General features: G+C 41.2%; 1 protein-coding gene across 1 annotated transcript in view; it reads left to right on the forward strand.

Annotated features, from left to right (window-relative positions):
- Positions 1-19,904, forward strand: part of EPHX2 (epoxide hydrolase 2) — an 80,750-nt gene that overhangs the window by 42,261 nt on the left and 18,585 nt on the right. The window contains exons 11-12 of the mRNA XM_087717433.1: positions 7,701-7,786; positions 10,553-10,664. Of these exons, the coding sequence (XP_087573559.1) occupies positions 7,701-7,786; positions 10,553-10,664 (198 nt within the window). The remainder of the gene's footprint in view (positions 1-7,700; positions 7,787-10,552; positions 10,665-19,904) is intronic.

Consider the following 19,904-nt stretch of genomic DNA (forward strand, 5'->3'; position numbering starts at 1 on the left):
GCCAGGTTTTAATGGCTTTGTGAAAGGCCATGAGAGTGGGTAGGGCCCGGATCTCAGGGGGCAGCTCATTCCACAGGGCCAGAGCAGCAACAGAGAAGGCCCTACTCCTAGGCGTCGCCAGCCGGCATTGTCCCACTGACGGCACCCGGAGAAGGCCCATCCTGTGCGATCTTATTGGTCTGAGGGAGATATGTGGCAGAAGATGATCTCGCAGAAACTTTCCTTATCTCCCCCCCCCCACTTGTCACCCCTCCACATCTCCCTTGTGTCCGTGGGAAGAGCATGCTTTAAACAATATACCATACGTTTCAGAGTATAAGACGCACCTTTCACTTTCAAAAATGGGATGTGCAGAGGTTTGGGGAGGCCTTCAGAGTGCTCCTGGGGGCTGGGGAGGACAAAAACAGGATTCGTGAGGGGTTTGGGAGGCCAAAAACAAACCTATTTTTTGCAAAAATGGAATGCACAGAAGGTTTGGAAGGCCTTCAGAGTGCTCCTGGGGGCTGGGGAGCACAAAAACTATTTTTTTTTCTTGTTTTCCGCTTCAAAATCTTGGTGTGTCTTATATGCCGGTGCATCTTATAGTCTGAAAAATATGGTACTTTTCAGAGCAAGGCTTTGAACTCAAAAAAAGACCATGTGAAGTCTACAGATACTATTAAAGAGTTATCAGTAACTGTCTTTCTTGCTTTGTTGGACAATATTTGATTTGGGAAGCTTTCCTACAAAAGGAAAAGTCCTTTGTGTCACACTAATTAATGTAGTTTCTTTGTTCTACTCCTAAAGATAACTTAGCCAATCCTCCATCCTTTCTGAAGAGTTCTCAATAACTTGCAAATGCATTTGCTATTTTTAATTAAAAGTGTGTGATGTTTTAAGGGCTGCTCTAAGCTTTAAATATATCTGCAGAAAATAGTGTAGCAGGCTATTGCTTACATTCTGTTTTGTCTGGATTTTAAATTGTGTTCCTAGTTTTCTAATTTAGAAACCCAGTCCAGATAACATTCATGAATAGGTGGATTAAAAATGTAATGAACCAAATTAAGTGATAGAAGTAACCAATTGTCTTTACTAGATTTTGAAAGGAAATATGTCAGTCCTACTTGGTATATGGCTCAGAAATCACACACACACAAAAAAATCCCAGAGCCCCAGGCTAGACTGGAATGCAAAAAATAATACATACATACATACATACATCATACATACATGCATCATACATACATACATACATACATAAATGTCATCTTATTAGGAGGTAGTGGTGGATCACTTCCAAGTTGTTACATTTTGATGCAATCATCAGCAATTGAGCTTAACTAATCAAATAATGAAGTGTCTGCAGCCTCGGAGAGCATTGTGGACTGCACAGTAGACAACAAACTCTTTGGTCTTTGGGTACATGTCTATCACCTTTAAGTGTCAAGGAGAGTTGGGAAACTCCCAGATTGCATGCCAAATGTATTTATGTCAATCTCTGGAAAGCTAAGAAGAATAGAATAGAATAGAATAGAATAGAATAGAATAGAATAGAATAGAATAGAATAGAATAGAATAGAATAGAATAACAGAGTTGGAAGGGACCTTGGAAGTCTTCTAGTCCAATCCCCTGCTTAGGCAAGAAACTCTATACCACTTCAGACATGGCTATCCAACATCTTCTTTAAAACTTCCAGTGTTGGGGCATTCACAACTTCTAGAGGCAAGCTGTTCCACTGATTAATTGTTCTAACTGTTAGGAAATTTCTCCTCAGTTCTAAGTTGCTTCTCTCATTGATTAGTTTCCACCCATTGCTTCTTGTTCTACCCTCAGGTGTCTTGGGAAATAGTTTGACTCCCTCTTCTTTGTGGCAACCCTTGAGATATTGGAACACTGCTATCATGTCTCCCCTAGACCTTCTTTTCATTAAACTAGACATACCCAGTTCCTGCAACCGTTCCTCATAAGTTTTAGTCTCCAGTTCCCTAATCATCTTTGTTGCTCTTCTCTGCACTCTTTCTAGAGTCTCTACATCTTTTCTACATCGTGGCGACCAAAACTGAATGCAGTATTCCAAGTGTGGCCCTACCAAGGCATTATAAAGTGGTATTAACACTTCACAGGATCTTGACTCATAATCTCTAAAGAAGGCATCATGTTGTAAATCTGTCATGTCACTCCAACTGGTGGCTTTATATAGTACAGTGTAGGAAATGCTAAACCTTACAGCTTTTGCATGTAATGAAACTGCTCCCAATTTAGGCAGACTGTTCTTCTTTCTCTATGATAACGCTATATTAAAATGTGGTACAAGTAGTTCTTGAGTTGTATCCACTCATTTAAAGATAGTTTAAAGTTATGACAGACTTGGAAAAAGTAACTTACAAACCGTCCTCAAAGTTACAGCGATCACACCATCCTTGCGGTCACAATTTGGGGACTTGCCAGCTAGCTTGCATTTGTGTTGGTTGCAGCATCTTGGCATCATAACCTCACGATGTGAGATCTCCCCAATCAGCTTCTAACAAGCAAAATAGGAAAGCCAGATTTGCTTAGCAACTATGTGATTCACTTAACAATCACATTATTCACTTAACAAGCATGGCTGCAAAACCATGTGATTATTCTCTTAGTGACCCCATTGCTTAGAAACCGAAATTCGGTCCAAATTGTGGTTGTAAGGACTATTTGTAAATTGAATGAGGCATGTTATTTTAGATTAGGCTGCACCTTCCATTTAAATAAGAACATTATATAATAGGGTTGTTGTACTTTTCAGCTCATTTTCCAAATTACCGATAATGTGGAAATTACTCTCATTTTATATCTTTTTTTATTTTTGCTTCATAGTGAGTTAAATTTTTTCACCAAGAGCTTTTCTTCCCCATTCACTCATGCTCTCAAAAAAGACTGAAGAGCACTTACGAGTTTTTAGAAAAGATCCAGATATCATACATTCTATTCCCTATTAATTTGGAGCTGCTTTTTAACCCCCACCCTCTTCTGACAGAATGCAGGGATCCAGCTGTATATGAGTATACACAAGTGGCCAACACTCTACAAACTGGACTGGAGGAATAAATTGTTTAAACAATTTTTTAAAATGAATGTTCAGCTTGGAGTGTTAAAATAAGTTTTTTGGTGAAATAAAAACCACATCAATTCCATAAGTACTACATCAATTTCCAAACAGTAATAGATCTAACTTGGGAGTGGAAGGGAGGAGGGAAATGGATGGCTTTGTTCCATTTTCTTTTTACTCGTTTATGGAGCTGTGGAACGAGCTCCCCGTTGAGATTCGTACCCTCACCACCATCCAGACCTTCCGCACAGCCCTCAAGACCTGGCTCTCCCAGCAGGCCTGGGGATAGGTTTCCAATTTACCCGCCCGAGTGCTGACTGTTGAATGCATGTTGTGGTTTACCATTTTATTTTGTTCACTATTGTTTGTCTCTTGGTACTGCACCCCCTCCCCTTGTGATTGTAAGCCGCCCTGAGTCCCCTCAGGGAGAAGGGCGGCCTATAAATCTCAATAAAATGTGTAAAAATTTGTAAAAATTTGTCTTTCACGTGTGCTTTCTTATTGCTGCATTTATTCCTCAAATACATCTAAAAATAATACATTCCAACATGAGAAAAACGTGTTGTTAATCTAGGCACCAAACCATGTTGTGGATTAGAAGGTGAAGAATGTTTGGAGGACTTGAAGATATTTTTTCTAAAATAGTCCTTACTGCTTGCCATAGTGGATCTACTGCAGGGGTGTCAAACTTAAGGCCTGTGGGCCAGAACTGACCCACGGGATGCTTAAATTCGCGGGACTGGCCTGAAAATAGCAATGACCCATGGTTTGTTTGTTTGTTTATTGGATTTATATGCCTTTATATGATGCCTCTGGCAGCCAAAATGGGGCAGGGAGGGGGGGAATGTGGGCTCCTGCACTCTGTTTTGGCTGGCAAAGTGCTGCAGGAAGCCGTCCAGCCCGAAAACAGCCTCCTGCAGCACCCTGCCGAGCCAAAACATGGTACAGGGTGTGCACGTGGGTCCCCTGCACTCCCTTTTGGCCAGCAAAGTGCTGCAGGAGGTCAACCAGGCCGAAAATGGAGCACAGGGGGCCACATGTGCCCCCCTCTGCCCCATTTTGGCTGGCAGTGTGCTGCAGGATGCATCCGTCCCATCTCCTTCCCTTCCCACCACCCGGCCTGCGGAAGAGAAATACAATGTTGATTTGGCCCTCGAGGAAATCCAGTTTGACATCCCTGATCGAGTGGATCTTAAATTGTAAATTGCAAATTTAATGAATTTATATGCCGCCCAATCCCGAAGGACTCAGGGCGGCTTACAAAATACAGAACTAAAAAAAATAAAAAGTTAAAAATAAGGAAAGAGAGAAACAGATTAAAAAGCAACACATCACACACTCAATCTAGGTGGGGCTGGACCTCATTCGTGAGGTCAACAGCCCCAGGCCTGCCGGAATAGCCAGGTTTTTGTGGCCTTTCGGAAGGCCGAGAGAGTGGGAAGGGTCCGGATCTCTGGGGGTAGATCGTTCCACAGGGCTGGAGCAGCTACAGAGAAGGCCCTCCCCCGAGGAGTCGCCAGCTGGCATTGTCCAGTCGACGGCACCCGGAGAAGGCCCATCCTGTGATATCTTATCGGCCGTTGGGAGGTATGTGGCAGGAGGCGGTCTCGCAGATATCTTATGTATTTTCCAACTGCTTTGCTTGTCATTCACCCCCTCCAGCTGATGTGCTGTCTTTTTCTATTGCTGCTACAAAAGCGTGCATCATCTCATTTGTTGGTATGCAATTTGTACAAAGCACAAAGCAGTGCAAGGATGATGATGAGGTGGAGGAGAAAGAAGAGGTGGTAGTGGTGTTTGGTAGTGCCTTCAGGATTAACCATCTTTATTAGGGCATAGATATTGACTAACCATAGGTACGGCTCAGCTTAGTTTAGGGCATAGTTTTTCCATGCACAATAGCTCAGAAGGAGAGGAAAGAAAAGAGCACTCACAGCTCGGATGGAAGGTGTAAGATTGACACCATGGTAAATTTTGGCTGCCTGAGCAAATTCCACTATGTAGGTTGCGTTGGACATCTGTTCTACCTCACAGTTAAAAGAATAAAAGTAGCAGTTCTTTTATAAAACTGAACTTCAAACCTTCCAGTGCTGCAGTACGTTGAAATGCTTTGATATCTTTTGAACTTTCTACTCTTTTTACTTCTCTGCCAAATTATAAATTGCTGAAAAGGCCAACCCAGTTTCTCGCCTGCAAGATGCTAATTTGTTAAAAGCAAAGAGGGGAGGTATTTTCTGATGGCTGTGATTTATTTATTTATCTATCTATCTATCTATCTATCTATCTATCTATCTATCTATCTATCTATTTATTTATTTATTTATTTTGTATAGCTTCCTTCACTGGGAGAGGTTAAACGTTTCTCACTGCTCTCAACTAGAGTGGGTGATACAGTGGCCTATCACATGTTTTGCATATAGAATCCCCAAATTCAGTTGTTGGTATCTCAAGCTGTTAGGATCTGGCAGTACCTTGATTTGAATGACCTCCCTACATCCTAGGTCCCTGAGAGTCAGGGCTAGAAGGTGGACAATTATTTTGACATGTCATGGCTTCTACAGCAGGTGTCAAACTCGATTTCATTGAGAGTCGCATTGGGGTTGTGTTTGACCTCAGGAGACCGAGGTGGGCGTGGCCAGCTCAATGTCACTCCTGGTGGCCTAAGCACTCTGCCACCAAAAACTGACTCCTGAGCTCTGTTTTCGGCTGCAGGAGACCTGCAGGAGACCGTCGCAGCCGAAAATGGAGCTCAGGAGCTTATTTTCGCTGGCAGAGGCACTGCAGGCCAGTCCTTCACTGTTTCTAGGATGGCCCCACAGGCCAGATCTAAACACCTCATGGGGTGTTTAGATCCGGGCTCCGGGCCTTGAGTTTGGCACCCCTGTTCTACAGTATACAGACATGCTGTATTCCTCGATTTCCAAATGGGCAGGAAGAATACATAAGGACAGAGAGGGCTAGAGAAGATTTGGATTCAGAAAATCATGGATTTGCCGGGAATCTATTAGTCTGTTGTTTCTAGGATATGGTTGAAATGAGCTTCATCCACAGGGTGGTTATTCCTCTCTATCCTGAGCAGCTGCTGAGTTTAACCTTTTGGCTGAGGTTGTATTCAGCAGATATTGACCAGTTCTGGAGAACCAGGAGTGCAAATTTTGAGTAGTTCAGAGAACCGGTAACCTCTGGCTGGCCCCGTCTCCATATATTCTCTGCCTCCCGAGTCCCAGCTGATCTGGAGGAAATGGGGATTTTGCAGTATCCTTCCCCTGCCACACCCACCAAGCCATGCCCACCAAGCCACACCCACAGAAGCAGTAGTAAAAAAAAATGGATCCCACCACTACTTTCGGCTCATCCTAGTTTCTTAAAGAAAAGTCTTTATTGAGCAAGTAATGAACTTTTGGAACTTTGACGCATCTCCTTTTGCAATAAGCAAGGAAAGAGATTGGAGGAAGAATAGCTGAGCATGAGCCCGTATCTTGTACAAACAGATGGTGCTTAAAAGCAAAAAATTGTCTTTCAAGTAAAGTGAGGGGTTGATGCTCAGAATTAGATTTTTCCCCCCTCTCATTTCTTCTTTTTCAAAGTAATTTGACAGGCTGCTTCCATTAAGTTAAGTGACTGAACGAATGTGTGAAGGCGATCCTATTTAGTAACCTCAATCTAAAAATGCATTTTTTCCTTGAAGTAAATAGTAGCTTAATAGCTGGAACTGTGTGCTTTGTCCTCCCTTTTCCATTGAAATATAGCACCAAAGTAATGTTAATTCCCCATTTATGTAAGGGATATCACACTTTTTGTCTGGCTGAAACCATTGGTTAAATTGCTATGATATCGTCAAAAGTTCCAGCTTCTGGGGAGGAAAGATCATAATAAAACATTAGTAAAAAAGGAATGAGGCAAGCGAAGAAACTCACCCTCGTACAAACTAAAACAGGATCTTGAAATTTTTAAGTTATAAGGTATTAATCACAATTTAACAAACCAGAAACTGCTGGTATTTGCAATTTGCAGTCCTGGGCACAGTAAATTGTCTGAGTTCTCAAACTTTGGTGGCCTGTGTCCATATGTGAAATGTTGAGATCCTATTGCAGGCCCTCTCATAAACAGGCTGTCATCTTGTACCTGGCCAATCAAGAAATCCTGTTTAAAAATATGAAAATGAAAATTTGAAAATGTTTATTTATTAAGGAATTTGAATATCATATTGCTTAACTTTATCATTTGGAGGGAGGGGGTGCTGGGCATCTTCCCAATAAATAAATAAATGGGCTGCAGCTGCCGGCAATATACATTATATACATATGACAAGAAAAAAGAAGATGGAAAGAAAGAAAGAAAGAAAGAAAGAAAGAAAGAAAGAAAGAAAGAAAGAAAGAAAGAAAGAAAGAAAGAAAGAAAGAAAGAACTATGCTTATGCGAAGACATGAACACCAGAGGTGATATTCAGCTGGTTCTCTCTGGTTCAGGTGAACCCATAGCGGTGGCTGTGGGATGCTCCGTCCACCCGCCCCAACATAATATGCAAGCACCGCGCATGCGCAGAAGGCGCTCGCACTCACATTTGTGAACCGATAGGGAAGGTAAGTGATCCCACTGTTGATAACACTAAATTTATCCTTTTTTCTTTCTTTCTAGAGCATTGTTCAGGCGACATTCATTGGTCATGATTGGGGTGGTTCCACAGTGTGGAATATGGCTCTCTTTTACCCAGAGCGGGTCAAGTAAGTTAATTTTTCTGTGACATTTGCATGCAATATATATGATAGTGATGGAACAAACACCAAACAGTGCTCATCACCTGGAGTTGTGAGCAGAAGTACAGTACATAATTCAGTGCTATGTCTTACAGTATATAGTACATATTAACCTTAACAAAATTAAATATGTGGGTAGATTATCCTTAATTGCTACCTTTCACCCTTTTTCCCATCAAGTTCCATTTTTATTTCTTTTTAAATTTAATTAGAAGAATCCATAAAAATGTCATAAGTCTCCTGTTAATGACTTGTCAGATTTTACCTTCCTTCTCCTTTGTCCATTACTTTGTGAGCCATTTTGATTTTGTCATCATTCAGCTGCCTAAATAATACATTTCTAGTCATTTTGGTTTGTCTCTCAGTCATTGTATTTTTTAAAATTCCATTTCATTGGGTCCTATTATCTACTTCTTTTTGCCTAATCAACATTTTATTATATTTGTATTCCACTTTTACTCAAGGAAATTATAGTCATCTGCAATTGATTTATATGTTAGACTAGCTAATAACCCGGAGTTGCCCAGGTAGTTGTTGAAAGGGGGAAAATGTCCAGACCAAATGTAATTTCTAATGTTGGATTCCCCCCTTACCAGAGGGAGACCCCCTTGTGGAGTTCTGTGAAGCCATTACCATGGCAACTCCACTGCACTGTACAGTAGAAGCCATTTTACAGCAGTACAGTAGAAGCCATTTAAAGGCATAACAGGCTGCATCTTAACAGAACACGCGCCCTGAGTGGTGTTAGGGAGGTGACTTACCCCCACAGTATTTTTCCCAGAGAGTAACTCATCTATGTACCAAATTTGATTGAAATTGCTTGAGGTTATGCTGGAACATACACACACAGAGTTATTTATATAGAGAGAGATTTATATCCCAACATTCTTCCAAGAGCTCAAAGTGGAGTATACCACATTCTTTTCCTCAATCTCTCCCATCCCACAACAAGAAACTGGGAATAGACTTGAGCCTGTGACTTTCTTCTAAGCCTAGTCCAGTTATTTTAATCACTGTCCATATTGACTCTCCCTCTATTCTTTTAGAACTTATAGAGATATCTGCAGGGTCTCTCACTTCTGTTTGTCTCCATCACACTTCCCACTATGTTTAGTTAATATATTGCCTTGCTGTAATACTCTTGTCACAAAAATGATTGTATGGAAATTTTAATGCACTAATCCCTGCCTTTCCCAGCCTGGTGGCTCCAGATGTCCTAACACTGTAATTCTTAGAATATCATTCTGTACAACTGAAAGCCACTGAGTTGGGAAGCATTATATTAATATATTTTCTGCCACCACTTCTGTCTCAAATAATTCTTTGGATACACTACATAAAGTGATAATTCATATTTCTCCTTCTGATGGGATTTTGTCTGTTAATAAAGATAATAAAGAAAATACTGGACTGTGCAGAAATGAACAGGTTAACTGAGAATAAGGATAAAGAGGAATGTACTTCAGGGCATGGGGGCGATTTTATGATTGGTTAGAAAAGGAATATGAATAAAAGATTACAGATTAAGTAACCCAGATAACACACTATTAAACAAAGAGGAGGGGAAGGGAAAAATAGAAAAGTATTAATATACAAATATACAGTCAAAAGATGACATATGTGAAACACTTGCAATGAAAATAAAATGTGGAAGAGGGAATCTATTTTTATGTAAATATAGAACCGGATTTACTTGAACCCCACCCCAAAAATCCATCAGAGTGAAGAAGAAGAAAAATAAATAGAATAACAGAAGGAGGGAGAAAGAAGAAAGGGAAAAGGAGAGGAAGTAAGGAAGGGATAGTAAGAGAAGGAGAGAGGGTAGGAAGGAGAAGAAGAGAGGAGGAGTGGGGAGAGGGAGGGGAAGAAGAAAAGAGAAAGGAGAGGAGGAAAGAAGAAGGTAGAGAAGGGAGGTTGGGAGGAAAGGCGACGGAAGAAGAAGTAGGGTTGTTGTAAAATACCGTATTTTTCTGAATATAAGGCGCACCTTTTCCCCTCAAAAAAGAGGCTGAAAATCTAGGTTCGTCTTATACACTGAATATAGCATTTTTTGCCTCCTAGAATCCCGCCCCCCTTCACCAAAATGGCCTATAGGAAGCTTTCAGAATGCTCTTGGGGGCTGGGAAGGGCAGAAATGAGTGAAAAACGGGCCAATGTTTGCTCAGTTTTGCCCCCAGCCCCCAGGAGCACTCTACAAACTTCCTAAAGGCTGTTCATGCCCTGTTTTTTTGGTGGGATTGGGGCCGTTTTCACAAAAAATGGGTCATTTTTGTGAGGTCTGCAGAGTGCAAAAAAAATTTTTTTGTTTGCCTCTTCGAAATCGTGATGCGCCTTATACTGCAGTGAGCCTTATACTCCAAAAAATGCAGTAAGATGGATGTATGGGTGGCAGGAAAGTAACCCGATGATATTTTTAAACTTTTAAATGAATTGTGATAAATGTTAAAAGATAACACATAAATATTAAGTTACTTATGAGAATGTATATTTGTGAATGTATATATGAGGGGAAAAGTAAAACTTTCAAAAAATTCTTCAATACTGTAACTATCATTGATGTTTAATGTAGGACAGCTAATTCTATTTAAGGTACCAAAACACTTTTTAAATTAATTGTTTTTGTTGTTGTAGCGTCAGGCATAGAGGGCTGCCTCTCTGGACTTATGCACTTTTGAATCAGAACCCTCCCCTCGCTTTTCATCCCCTCTTCCTAATATCTTGCTGTTGTTTTAGGGCAGTGGCTGGAATAAATACACCCTATTCACCTTCAAAGGCTGGAGTCAATATTGTGAAAAGGCTGGAAGCCATTCCTGTTTTTGATTATCAGTTGTACTTCCAAGAGCTAGTGAGTATTATAATAAGACACAAATTTGTACTTGTTAGGAATGTTGGCAATATATAAATCATGTAACAATGCTATACCTGTTTCTTTAAATCATACTGTCAAATGTGATTGGTTGCTGTTCTTCCTCAATCGGCCATAAGAGGGAGCCAGAATGACTGTTAGCTCTCTGTTAGATGTGGGGCTGATTTGATCAGAGTGTTTTGGAAGCTGGCTGTTAGAAAGTGCCGTGAGCTATTATAAATTCTGCAACTGCTAGCAAACTTTGAGTACTGAACTGATTATATGATACTGGACTATGTTATTTGGATTATCCCTTAACTGAAAGACATTGATGACTGACTGTCTTATCCGTGTATGACTTGGACTGTTTGATGGACTCTGATACCTCTATTTCCACAAAAGTAAAAGCCTACTTAAATTGCAGTATTTCTCTATGCTGGTTTGTGTGTTCTCCAACAACACTCTCACAACGCTTCTCTGAACGTACTCTCTCTCCCAATGGGGAGCTTACCTAACAGTACTGCATAGGTGGAGGACTTAGGCTGTATTGGAATCCAAATTTGTAGTTATGATTGTCCCATCTTAATTGTGTCCTTTCTAAAGAATGATGAAAATGAGTTTGAGATTGATCCTGACATATAAGAAATGGAACATCTGACTATGACTCATGATAGGGTCAGGTAGGGTCCGCAACCTGGGTGTCTTCCTGGACCCGCAGCTGACGTTAGAACACCATCTGTCGGCTGTGACCAGGGGGGCTTTTGCCCAGGTTTGCCTGGTGCACCAGTTGCGGCCCTACCTGGACCGGGAGGCACTTCGAATGGTCACTCATGCCCTCGTCACCTCAAGGCTGGATTACTGTAATGTGCTCTACATGGGGCTGCCCCTGAAGAGTGTTCGAAGACTACAGTTGGTCCAGAATGCAGCCGCGTGAGTGATACTGGGTGTACCTAGATACACCCATGTTACACCCATCCTCCGCGAGCAGCACTGGCTCCCTATTGGTCTCCGAATGCGCTTCAAGGTGCTAGTCATTACTTTTAAAGCCCTACATGGTTTAGGACCTGGCTACCTGCCACATACCTCCCAACAACCAACAAGATCTCACAGGTTGGGCCTCCTCCAGGTGCCGTTGGCCAGACAATGCCGGCTGGCAGCCCCCCGGGGGAGGGCCTTCTCTGTAGCTGCACCGGCCCTGTGGAATGACCTACCCGTAGAGATCCGGACCCTTTCCACTCTCTCGGCCTTCCGAAAAGCCACCAAAACCTGGCTGTTCCGGCAAGCCTGGGGCTGTTGATCAATGTCCAGCCCCACCTAGACAGAATGGATGGTGTGTAATTTTAATAACTGTATTTTTATTCTTAATTTTTTTAATTTTTTTTATCTTGTTTCTGTAAGCCGCCCAGAGTCCTACGGCAGCATACAAATTTATTAAATTTCAATTTTAATTTCAAATGATCAGAGGAAGAGCAATAGAGTCTGCAAGGGAATCCTTAAATTACAGGCTTTTTGTCTCCCTAGTCAGATATCCTATATAGCAGTCAGCCAGTTTTAACATATAGTTATTGGTAGAAGTATATGTTATATATATTGAAGTATACTGTAGAAGAGCCGAGGTGGTGCAGTGGTTAGAGTGGAACAATGGAAATTGTTCTGTGCATACACAGAACTCAAACAAAAGATGGCGACGGTAGCGACCGGGGAACCAGTTTGGGGGCTTGGTCAGCCTGGGTCACTGCTGGTTCTGCAACGGGATCCAGCAATCCAGGCCAGCGTACCACCACCGGTTCAGCTGAACCGGTCCAAACCGATAGGAACCCACCTCTGGGTACTGCAGACTATTTCAGCTGACTGTTAGCTGCAGTTCAGCAGTTCAAATCTCACTAGCTCAAGGTTGACTCAGCCTTCCATCCTTCCAAGGTGAGTAAACTGAGGACTCAGATTTTGGGGAGCAATATGCTGACTCTATAAACCGCCTAGAGAGGGCTGTAAAGCACTGAAGCAGTATATAAGTCTTAAGTGCTATTGTTAAGTGTTATTGCTACTGTAGAAGCATCTAGCTGACCTTGGCTAATCTCAAATAATCTCAAATCTCATGGTGAGATTCACCTAACAAAATAGTAGGACATTCCAAAGTTGTAAGCTAGAGTAGGAAATAGAAAATTATCCTCAGAGAAGGCCCTTCTATATTGCCAAGGTTAGCTCTGTACTTATTTATTACTGAACAAATTGTTTTGTTTTTTTTAAAGTCATACGAATCTGTCCTAACGTATTTGCCATCCAACCTATTAATGTGGTTACCATGTAATTATGGAAGTTTCAGGATGGGGCCAAGGCTGAGAATTCTGGAATGATGCTGTTTTAATATTTATTTGCTTTGTTTAGTAATACATAAATATTATTATATCTCTCCCCATTGAACCGCTTAGAGAGGGTTCTAAAGTACTGTGAAGCATTATAAAAGTCCAAGTGGTATCGCTATTGCTAAATTAGTGGAATGACTTAAATGTTATCATTCTATTGGTACAGCTATAAATGAATCCCTATAGAAAAAGAAGGAGGGGACTAAAACACTCCCTGTCCCCACAGCACTCTACTGAAACTGCTAATCAATTGTATTTTGCATAATTTAGAACTTTTCATACACTGGGCTGGAGGTTTTTCTTGGCAGTGAATGTGTGTTGGCAAATTGTAAAAGAGAGATTTAGACCTGAGAACTCAAGCCCAAACTTGCAAGGCTGCCATAAAATTGTTTGGTTTTTTTTGCCTAATTGTAATTTTTGCACACCACTGTAAAGTTGCTTCTCCAGCACAAAGTGGCCAGTCCTGTCCCAGAAGCCATGTGCCAGACTTGGCTATTCCTGGGGAAAAGAAAGAGGGTTCCTCCCCTTCCAATTTGAAGTTGAGATCCTGGTGGTTTCGGGGTGGGGGGATGGGGACATACGTAGTGAATCAGGTACATCTTCCCTTGTATTAAACAATGAGATAAGAAGGAACTTCCAGACAACTAAAGTGCATTGCCTTGTCATTTTTCTCGGTGCTCATTATTTTAATTTAAATGATGAATTAAATGATAAGAGCCAAGGTGGCGCAGTGGTTAAATGCAGCACTGCAGGCTACTGCTAGATCAGCAGTTCAGCGGTTCAAATCTCACCGGCTCAGGGTTGACTCAGCCTTCCATCCTTCCGAGGTGGGTAAAATGAGGACCCAGATTGTTGGGGGCAATATGCTGACTCTCTGTAAACCGCTTAGAGAGGGCTGAAAGCCCTATGAAGCGGTATATAAGTCTACTGCTATTGCTATTGCTATTGAATTATTGAAACTGCCCAGTTGCTTCTCAAGTTTTCTTGAGTGTTTTTATTAGGGCTTTCTTATGCAAATGGATCTTGGCTCCCAGATGCTCCTCCTCTTTGTGTTAGTGTGTGTATGGTTGCAGCACTGTTTGACATCTAAGAAAGGTTTGAATCTCTTTAGCAGGGTTTCTCAACCTTGGCAACTTTAAGATACATGGACTTCAACTCCCAGAATTCCCCAGCCAGCAGGTTGAATACATGTGTCTTGAACGTTGCCAAGATGGAGAACCACTGCACTATAGGGACTGCCCAACTCTACTAGCCACTTCATTGTTTTGGGGGAAGTGCTAGTAATGTTAGCTAAGAATAGGCAGCTGATGGCCCATGAGTCTGATTCCAGCCTCCTGGTTTCCCAAGCAATTTAAAATTATAATCAATTGTGGTAAAACTCTGTTTTCAGTTATAAAGGAAACTTTTTCTAACACTTGTGAGAGTTGTCACGTCAGTTTTTTTAATGGATAATACATGTGACATTACATTGTATAGATGTCTTATTCCTGCCATGCTCCCCTCCTCATTATGATCAGCATATAGATCAAATCTGCCTATTTCTTCCACAGTCCAGCAGAAAAAAATGGAAGCAGAAAATAAAAATTAACAAAACATTGAGTTTCTTGGAAAATATTAATTCTTGCTTGCCCATAAAATAATTTCAGAAAAATCACAATTTAATGTTACATGTGAATACAATTTTTCTGGGTTTGCTTGCTTCTGTATTTGTTAAGAGAAGGTTGTGAATTGGCTTTTGGCCATTGTTGAGAACAGGTTGTGGTATTAAATAACTTCATTTCTCCAGATCAGACTATTAATTCACTTACAGTACTGTATGCCACGAATCCCTCCTCTGTTGAATTCTGGGTTTTTTTTTAATTACTAAACTTTTATCATGCCATTCCTTTAGCAATAGTAATACCAATAGCACTTAGACTTATATAATGCTATATAGCTCTTTCTGAGCAGTTTACAAATGTCAGCATATTGCTCCCAACAATCTTATTTAACCGACCTCGGAAGGATGGAAGGCTGAATCAACCTTGACCTGGTCAGAATCGAATTCCTGGCTATGGACAGAGTCAATCTGTAATATTGCATTCTAACCACTACGCCACCATGATTGGTGCACATGCAAGCTTTGTGTGTTCCTTCACTTTAATCCTCACAGCAATGGCAAAACTATAAGGTAGGACTACAAGTCACCCAAGGAGCTCAATGGTCAAGTAACAATTTGAATTTGGATCTCCCCAATCACAACCCAAAACAGTAGGACAGTTATATACTGTCCTACTCCTCCACCATACTGGTTTATCAGTGGTGGGTTCCGGATCCCGTTGCAACCGGTACATTGTAATGGGGTTGGGCATCCAGCATGTGCAGGTGCGCTGTGCATGCATGCACACCCACTGTCCGCGACGCTCCAGCTGCTTGGCAGAGCGTCACACAGGTGCTGTACACTCCATTCACGTGCACCAATGGCCCAGTTGGGTCAAATACAGGTAAAGAGGGTGGGTGGGCGGGCGGGTGGGCCCTCCGGAGCACCATACTGGAACAGTACCTGGTGCTCCCAGCAGGCACTGGTATGCCAGTACCAGGGCGCATCAGCCGTAACCCACCACTGTGGTTTACAAAAGAAAACATGGTGACCATGAACGCAGAGTGTGATCCTTAGTTCATAGAGCTAATCACTGCCAAGGGAAAATCTTGGAGATGAACAGTCTAAATCAATGTTTCTCAACCTTGGCAACTTTTAAGATGTACGGACTTCAACTCCCAGAATTCCCCAGCCATCCATATTGAAAGCCAATCTAAGTCCTCACTTGCATCCTAGAGTCACATCTCATCAGCAATTCAGCTTGCAGAGTTAGGAAGGCTGAGTGCTGAATCATAGCCCCACTAGGCTACAGAGTAATCTAATTTAGCTTTGCAAGAGAAGGCTCAATTAGTCAGAGATCAGAGAATGACGATATGGCTGCATTCGAGCAATTGAAAATTCAAGCCGACGGTTCTGTCGGCCCAAAGAGACAAGGGACTACAAATTTGTTCCTGACAGAGTCTATTTATTGAAGAATCTGATTGGCTTTCCCCCCCTCTGCTTCTTTTAAAATATACCAAGAATTTGGTTTCAAAGCCAATCGTATAATAATAAAGTGGAGGATTGGGGACAATGGGCAAACTCTGTTCTGAATAGCATTCCACACGCATATATAATCATTTTTGTGCATGGCCAAAAAACCCAAAGAACAAAGAGCAAGTACTGTTTTAAATATTGGTAGAAGATAGAAGTTTAATAAATAAATTAAATGGATTTTTAAAATGATTTATTGATAAATATTGCATATAGTAAAACATTTAAAAACTCAAACTCATTACTTTCTTAGTAAATAACTTGTTTTTATAGCCATGGTTAAAATTTTTACTGTCACCACTGTAATTTTAGGATTTTTGTCTGATAGTTAAATTTAACTAAATTCAGAAATGCATCCTCTTGGTCTTGATTTTAAAATAGGCCAGATAAAAATCGTGCTGAAAAAAGTACAATGAAATATGAGCTGCAGTTTCAAAGTCAATACCATTACAGGAACAATATCTGAGAGATGGGAAACTTTTGAAATCTGCTATATAATATATTTGATAGTGACACATTTAATCTGGCTTTTCAAAAGGATTTTTTACATTTACTTATATGTAGCAATAGCACTTAGACTTATATACCGTTTCACAGTGCTTTACAGCTCTCTCTAAGCAGTTTAGAGAATCAGCATATTGCCCCCAACAATCTCGGTCCTTATTTTACCAACCTTGGAAGGATGGAGGGCTGAGTCAATCTTGAGCTGTTGAGGATCGAACTGCTGGCAGTCAGCAAAATTAGCCTGCAATATTGCATTCTAACTACTGCGCCACCACAGTTCCTGTAAACCGCTGAGATAGAAATAGATGAAAAGCATCATTGTAATTTATTCCAAAGGTCAGGAGTGAAACCAGAGATTTGATTAGTAGAATATGTATAGGTCTTGCCTAGGTTGTCTGGGACTTGGGGCTCATTTGTATAGAGAGTATAGTCAAATAAATTTAAGATGATGGCCATAACAAAACAATCAAAGGTGTGCCTGGTTTTTATATGTGTTTCAACAAAAAAACAGATATTTTGATTTCCCATTTCGGCTTTGTCCTCCTCCTTCTCCCCATACTCTGAAGGTGTGCTGGGTTGGAATGGAATCCAGGAGCAGCAAGTAAAATCTAGTTGTATTTAACTGACACAGATGATGCTTGCACTTACATTGTGTGGTACCTTACAGTAGAGCTTTAACAGCATTTAGCATTTAGACTTATATACGGCTTCTTAGTGCTTTAAGACAGAGTTCTGTAAGCAGTTTACAGAGTTAACATATTGCCCCCAATGATCTGGGTCCTCATTTTACCAATCTCAGAAGGATGGAAGGCTGAGTCAACCTTGAACCAGTCAGAATTGAACTCCTGGCTGTCGGCAGAGTTAGCCTGCAGTACTGCATTCTAACCATTATGTCACCAAGGCTCCTAAATATTTCAAGAAATAAAATAAAATGACTGTAAATAGCTCACTTCTCTTGGATAGAGAGAAACACTTGTTCATAAATGTGACATAAGTGCATGCATTCTTCTTTTCTAGGTCCAAATTACAAATTTGAGCAAAATTCTGAGTCACTTACAAAGGCCAAAATTCTATCAAGAATAGAAAACAATGAAGTCTTTTTATATGATTAATGAGATTGTCAGGGGCCTAAGAAAATATAACTTCAGAAATGCTTTATGGAGATATTTGTATCTCAAAAATGCACATTTTTCTTCTTTGTTTCCTTTACATTAGGTAAAAAGAAATCAACAAAGGCAGCCAGTTGCCAAAAGGGTAGAGGCTGCCTTTTTTTCTCAGATGGCAGCAGCACAAAAGTGAAGGGAGCTGAGAGGGGCCTCCAAAGTCTTGTGCTATAGAAACAGCCCTGCGCTTTAAATGGGGCAAGGGAAAGGAGAGAAATTGACGTAGATAGGTTTAGATCCATTTGGAGAGGGGAAAATGCAGGAAAATAAAAAGATTCAAAGTCTTTCAATTATCATGCTAGTCAGTGGTGGGATCCTGCCAATTTAACAACCGGTTCGGTGATCACGTACTTCTTTGCGCCTGCTCAGTTTTGAGAAAAAGTACCTTCCGCATTACTGCTGGGGAGGAAAACAGCTGAGGCACAGCAGCCCGTTCTGCCACGTGACTCAGCTGAGAAGATATAGGGGAGTTAAGCGCAGGGGCAGGTGGGCGGGCCCACTTCATCGTCAGAGAGAACCGGTTTGCCCCAGCTGATGGCCAGAGCTACTGATTCGCCCGAATCCGTCCGAACCGGTAGAATCCCACCCCTGATCCTAGCCAACATGTTGAGGTAGTCCTCGACATACACAGTTCGTTTAGTGCAGGGGTAGTCAACCTTTTTATACCTACCGCCCACTTTTGTACCTCTGTTAGTAGTAAAATTTTCTAACCGCCCACTGGTTCCACAGTAATGGTGATTTATAAAGTAGTGAAGTAACTTTACTGTATAAAATTTATAAAGCAGAGTTACAGCAAACCCCTACCACACACCATGAAAGCTAGAATGCCCACTAGTGGGAGGTAAGGACCAGGTTGACTACCACTGGTTTAGTGACTCTTCAAAGTTACAGTGGCATTGAAAAAAGGGACTTATGACTTGTTTTTCACACTTGTGACCATTGCAGCATCCCTATGGCCATGTGATCAAGGTTCAGACGCTTGGCAACCGACTCATATTTATGATGGTTACAGCATCCTGGGATGATTTGATCACCTTTTGTAACCTTCTGAGAAGCAAAATCAATGGAGAAGTCAGATTTGCTAACAACTGCAGTGATCCAATTAAACAACTGCGGCAAGAAAGGTCATAAAATGGGACAAAACTCACTTAACAAATGTCTCACTTAACAACAGCAATTTTGGATTCAATTGTGGCTGCAAGTCGAGGACTACCTGTAACCTATGAGTGCATGTGATTTGATTTGCTTTAAGATTTGATTCCAATTTAACTACTGGCACTTTGAGGACAATCAGAAGCAAGGGAGGTTATAGGAGATACTACTAAAATAAATGGAGAAGTTGGGCTGGAACCAGTTTAATCTGAATGCAAGGTTTGACAGTGATGCAGAGCCGTGGTGGTGCAGTGGTTAGAGTGCAGTACTGCAGGCTACTTCTGCTGACTGCTGATTGCCAGCAGTTTGGCAGTTCAAGTCCCACGGGCTCAATAGCAATAGCAATAGCAGTTAAGCTTACATACCGCTTCATAGGGCTTTCAGCCCTCTCAAGATTGACTCAGTCTTCCATCTTTCCGAGGTTGGTAAAATGAAGATCCAGATTGTTGGGGGCATTCTGTAAACGGCTTAGAGAAGACTGTAAAAGCACTGTGAAGCGGTATATAAGTGCTATTGCTATTGCTATTGCTATTGAACTCCTTCTGAGCACCATTCAAAATTCTTGGTACTACTAGCGAAAGCCCTAATTCAGCCCTGTCCCTATCTGGTATGTTAGATTTCAACCCTTTTGATCCAAAGGGCTTGCTGTGATTGAGATTTATTGAAGTTGAAGGACAAAACATTTGCAGGACATCCTCCAATCCAAGCATTTCCAATCAACAGGATTCCTATATATCCTGTTATCAGAACTATTCCCTAAATTGGGAGTCCTTGTATATTCCTCCTTATATGTATTTTGATGTGATAGCAATTCCACCTGCCCTCCTCCCAATGTTCTTTTTTCCTTGTTGTGCCTTTGTCTTAGGCTGTGATACAGTGCTTCTCTTCTTTCTGAGGTCTTAATAGATGCCTTCTCCTTATTTGTTTTATAGGTTTATTTGTTTAT

Source organism: Thamnophis sirtalis, unplaced genomic scaffold (assembly GCF_051295495.1).
Source record: "Thamnophis sirtalis isolate CommonGarterSnake01/CBP01778 unplaced genomic scaffold, rThaSir2_p1.2 scaffold_6, whole genome shotgun sequence".
NCBI classification, from domain to species: Eukaryota; Metazoa; Chordata; class Lepidosauria; order Squamata; family Natricidae; genus Thamnophis; species Thamnophis sirtalis.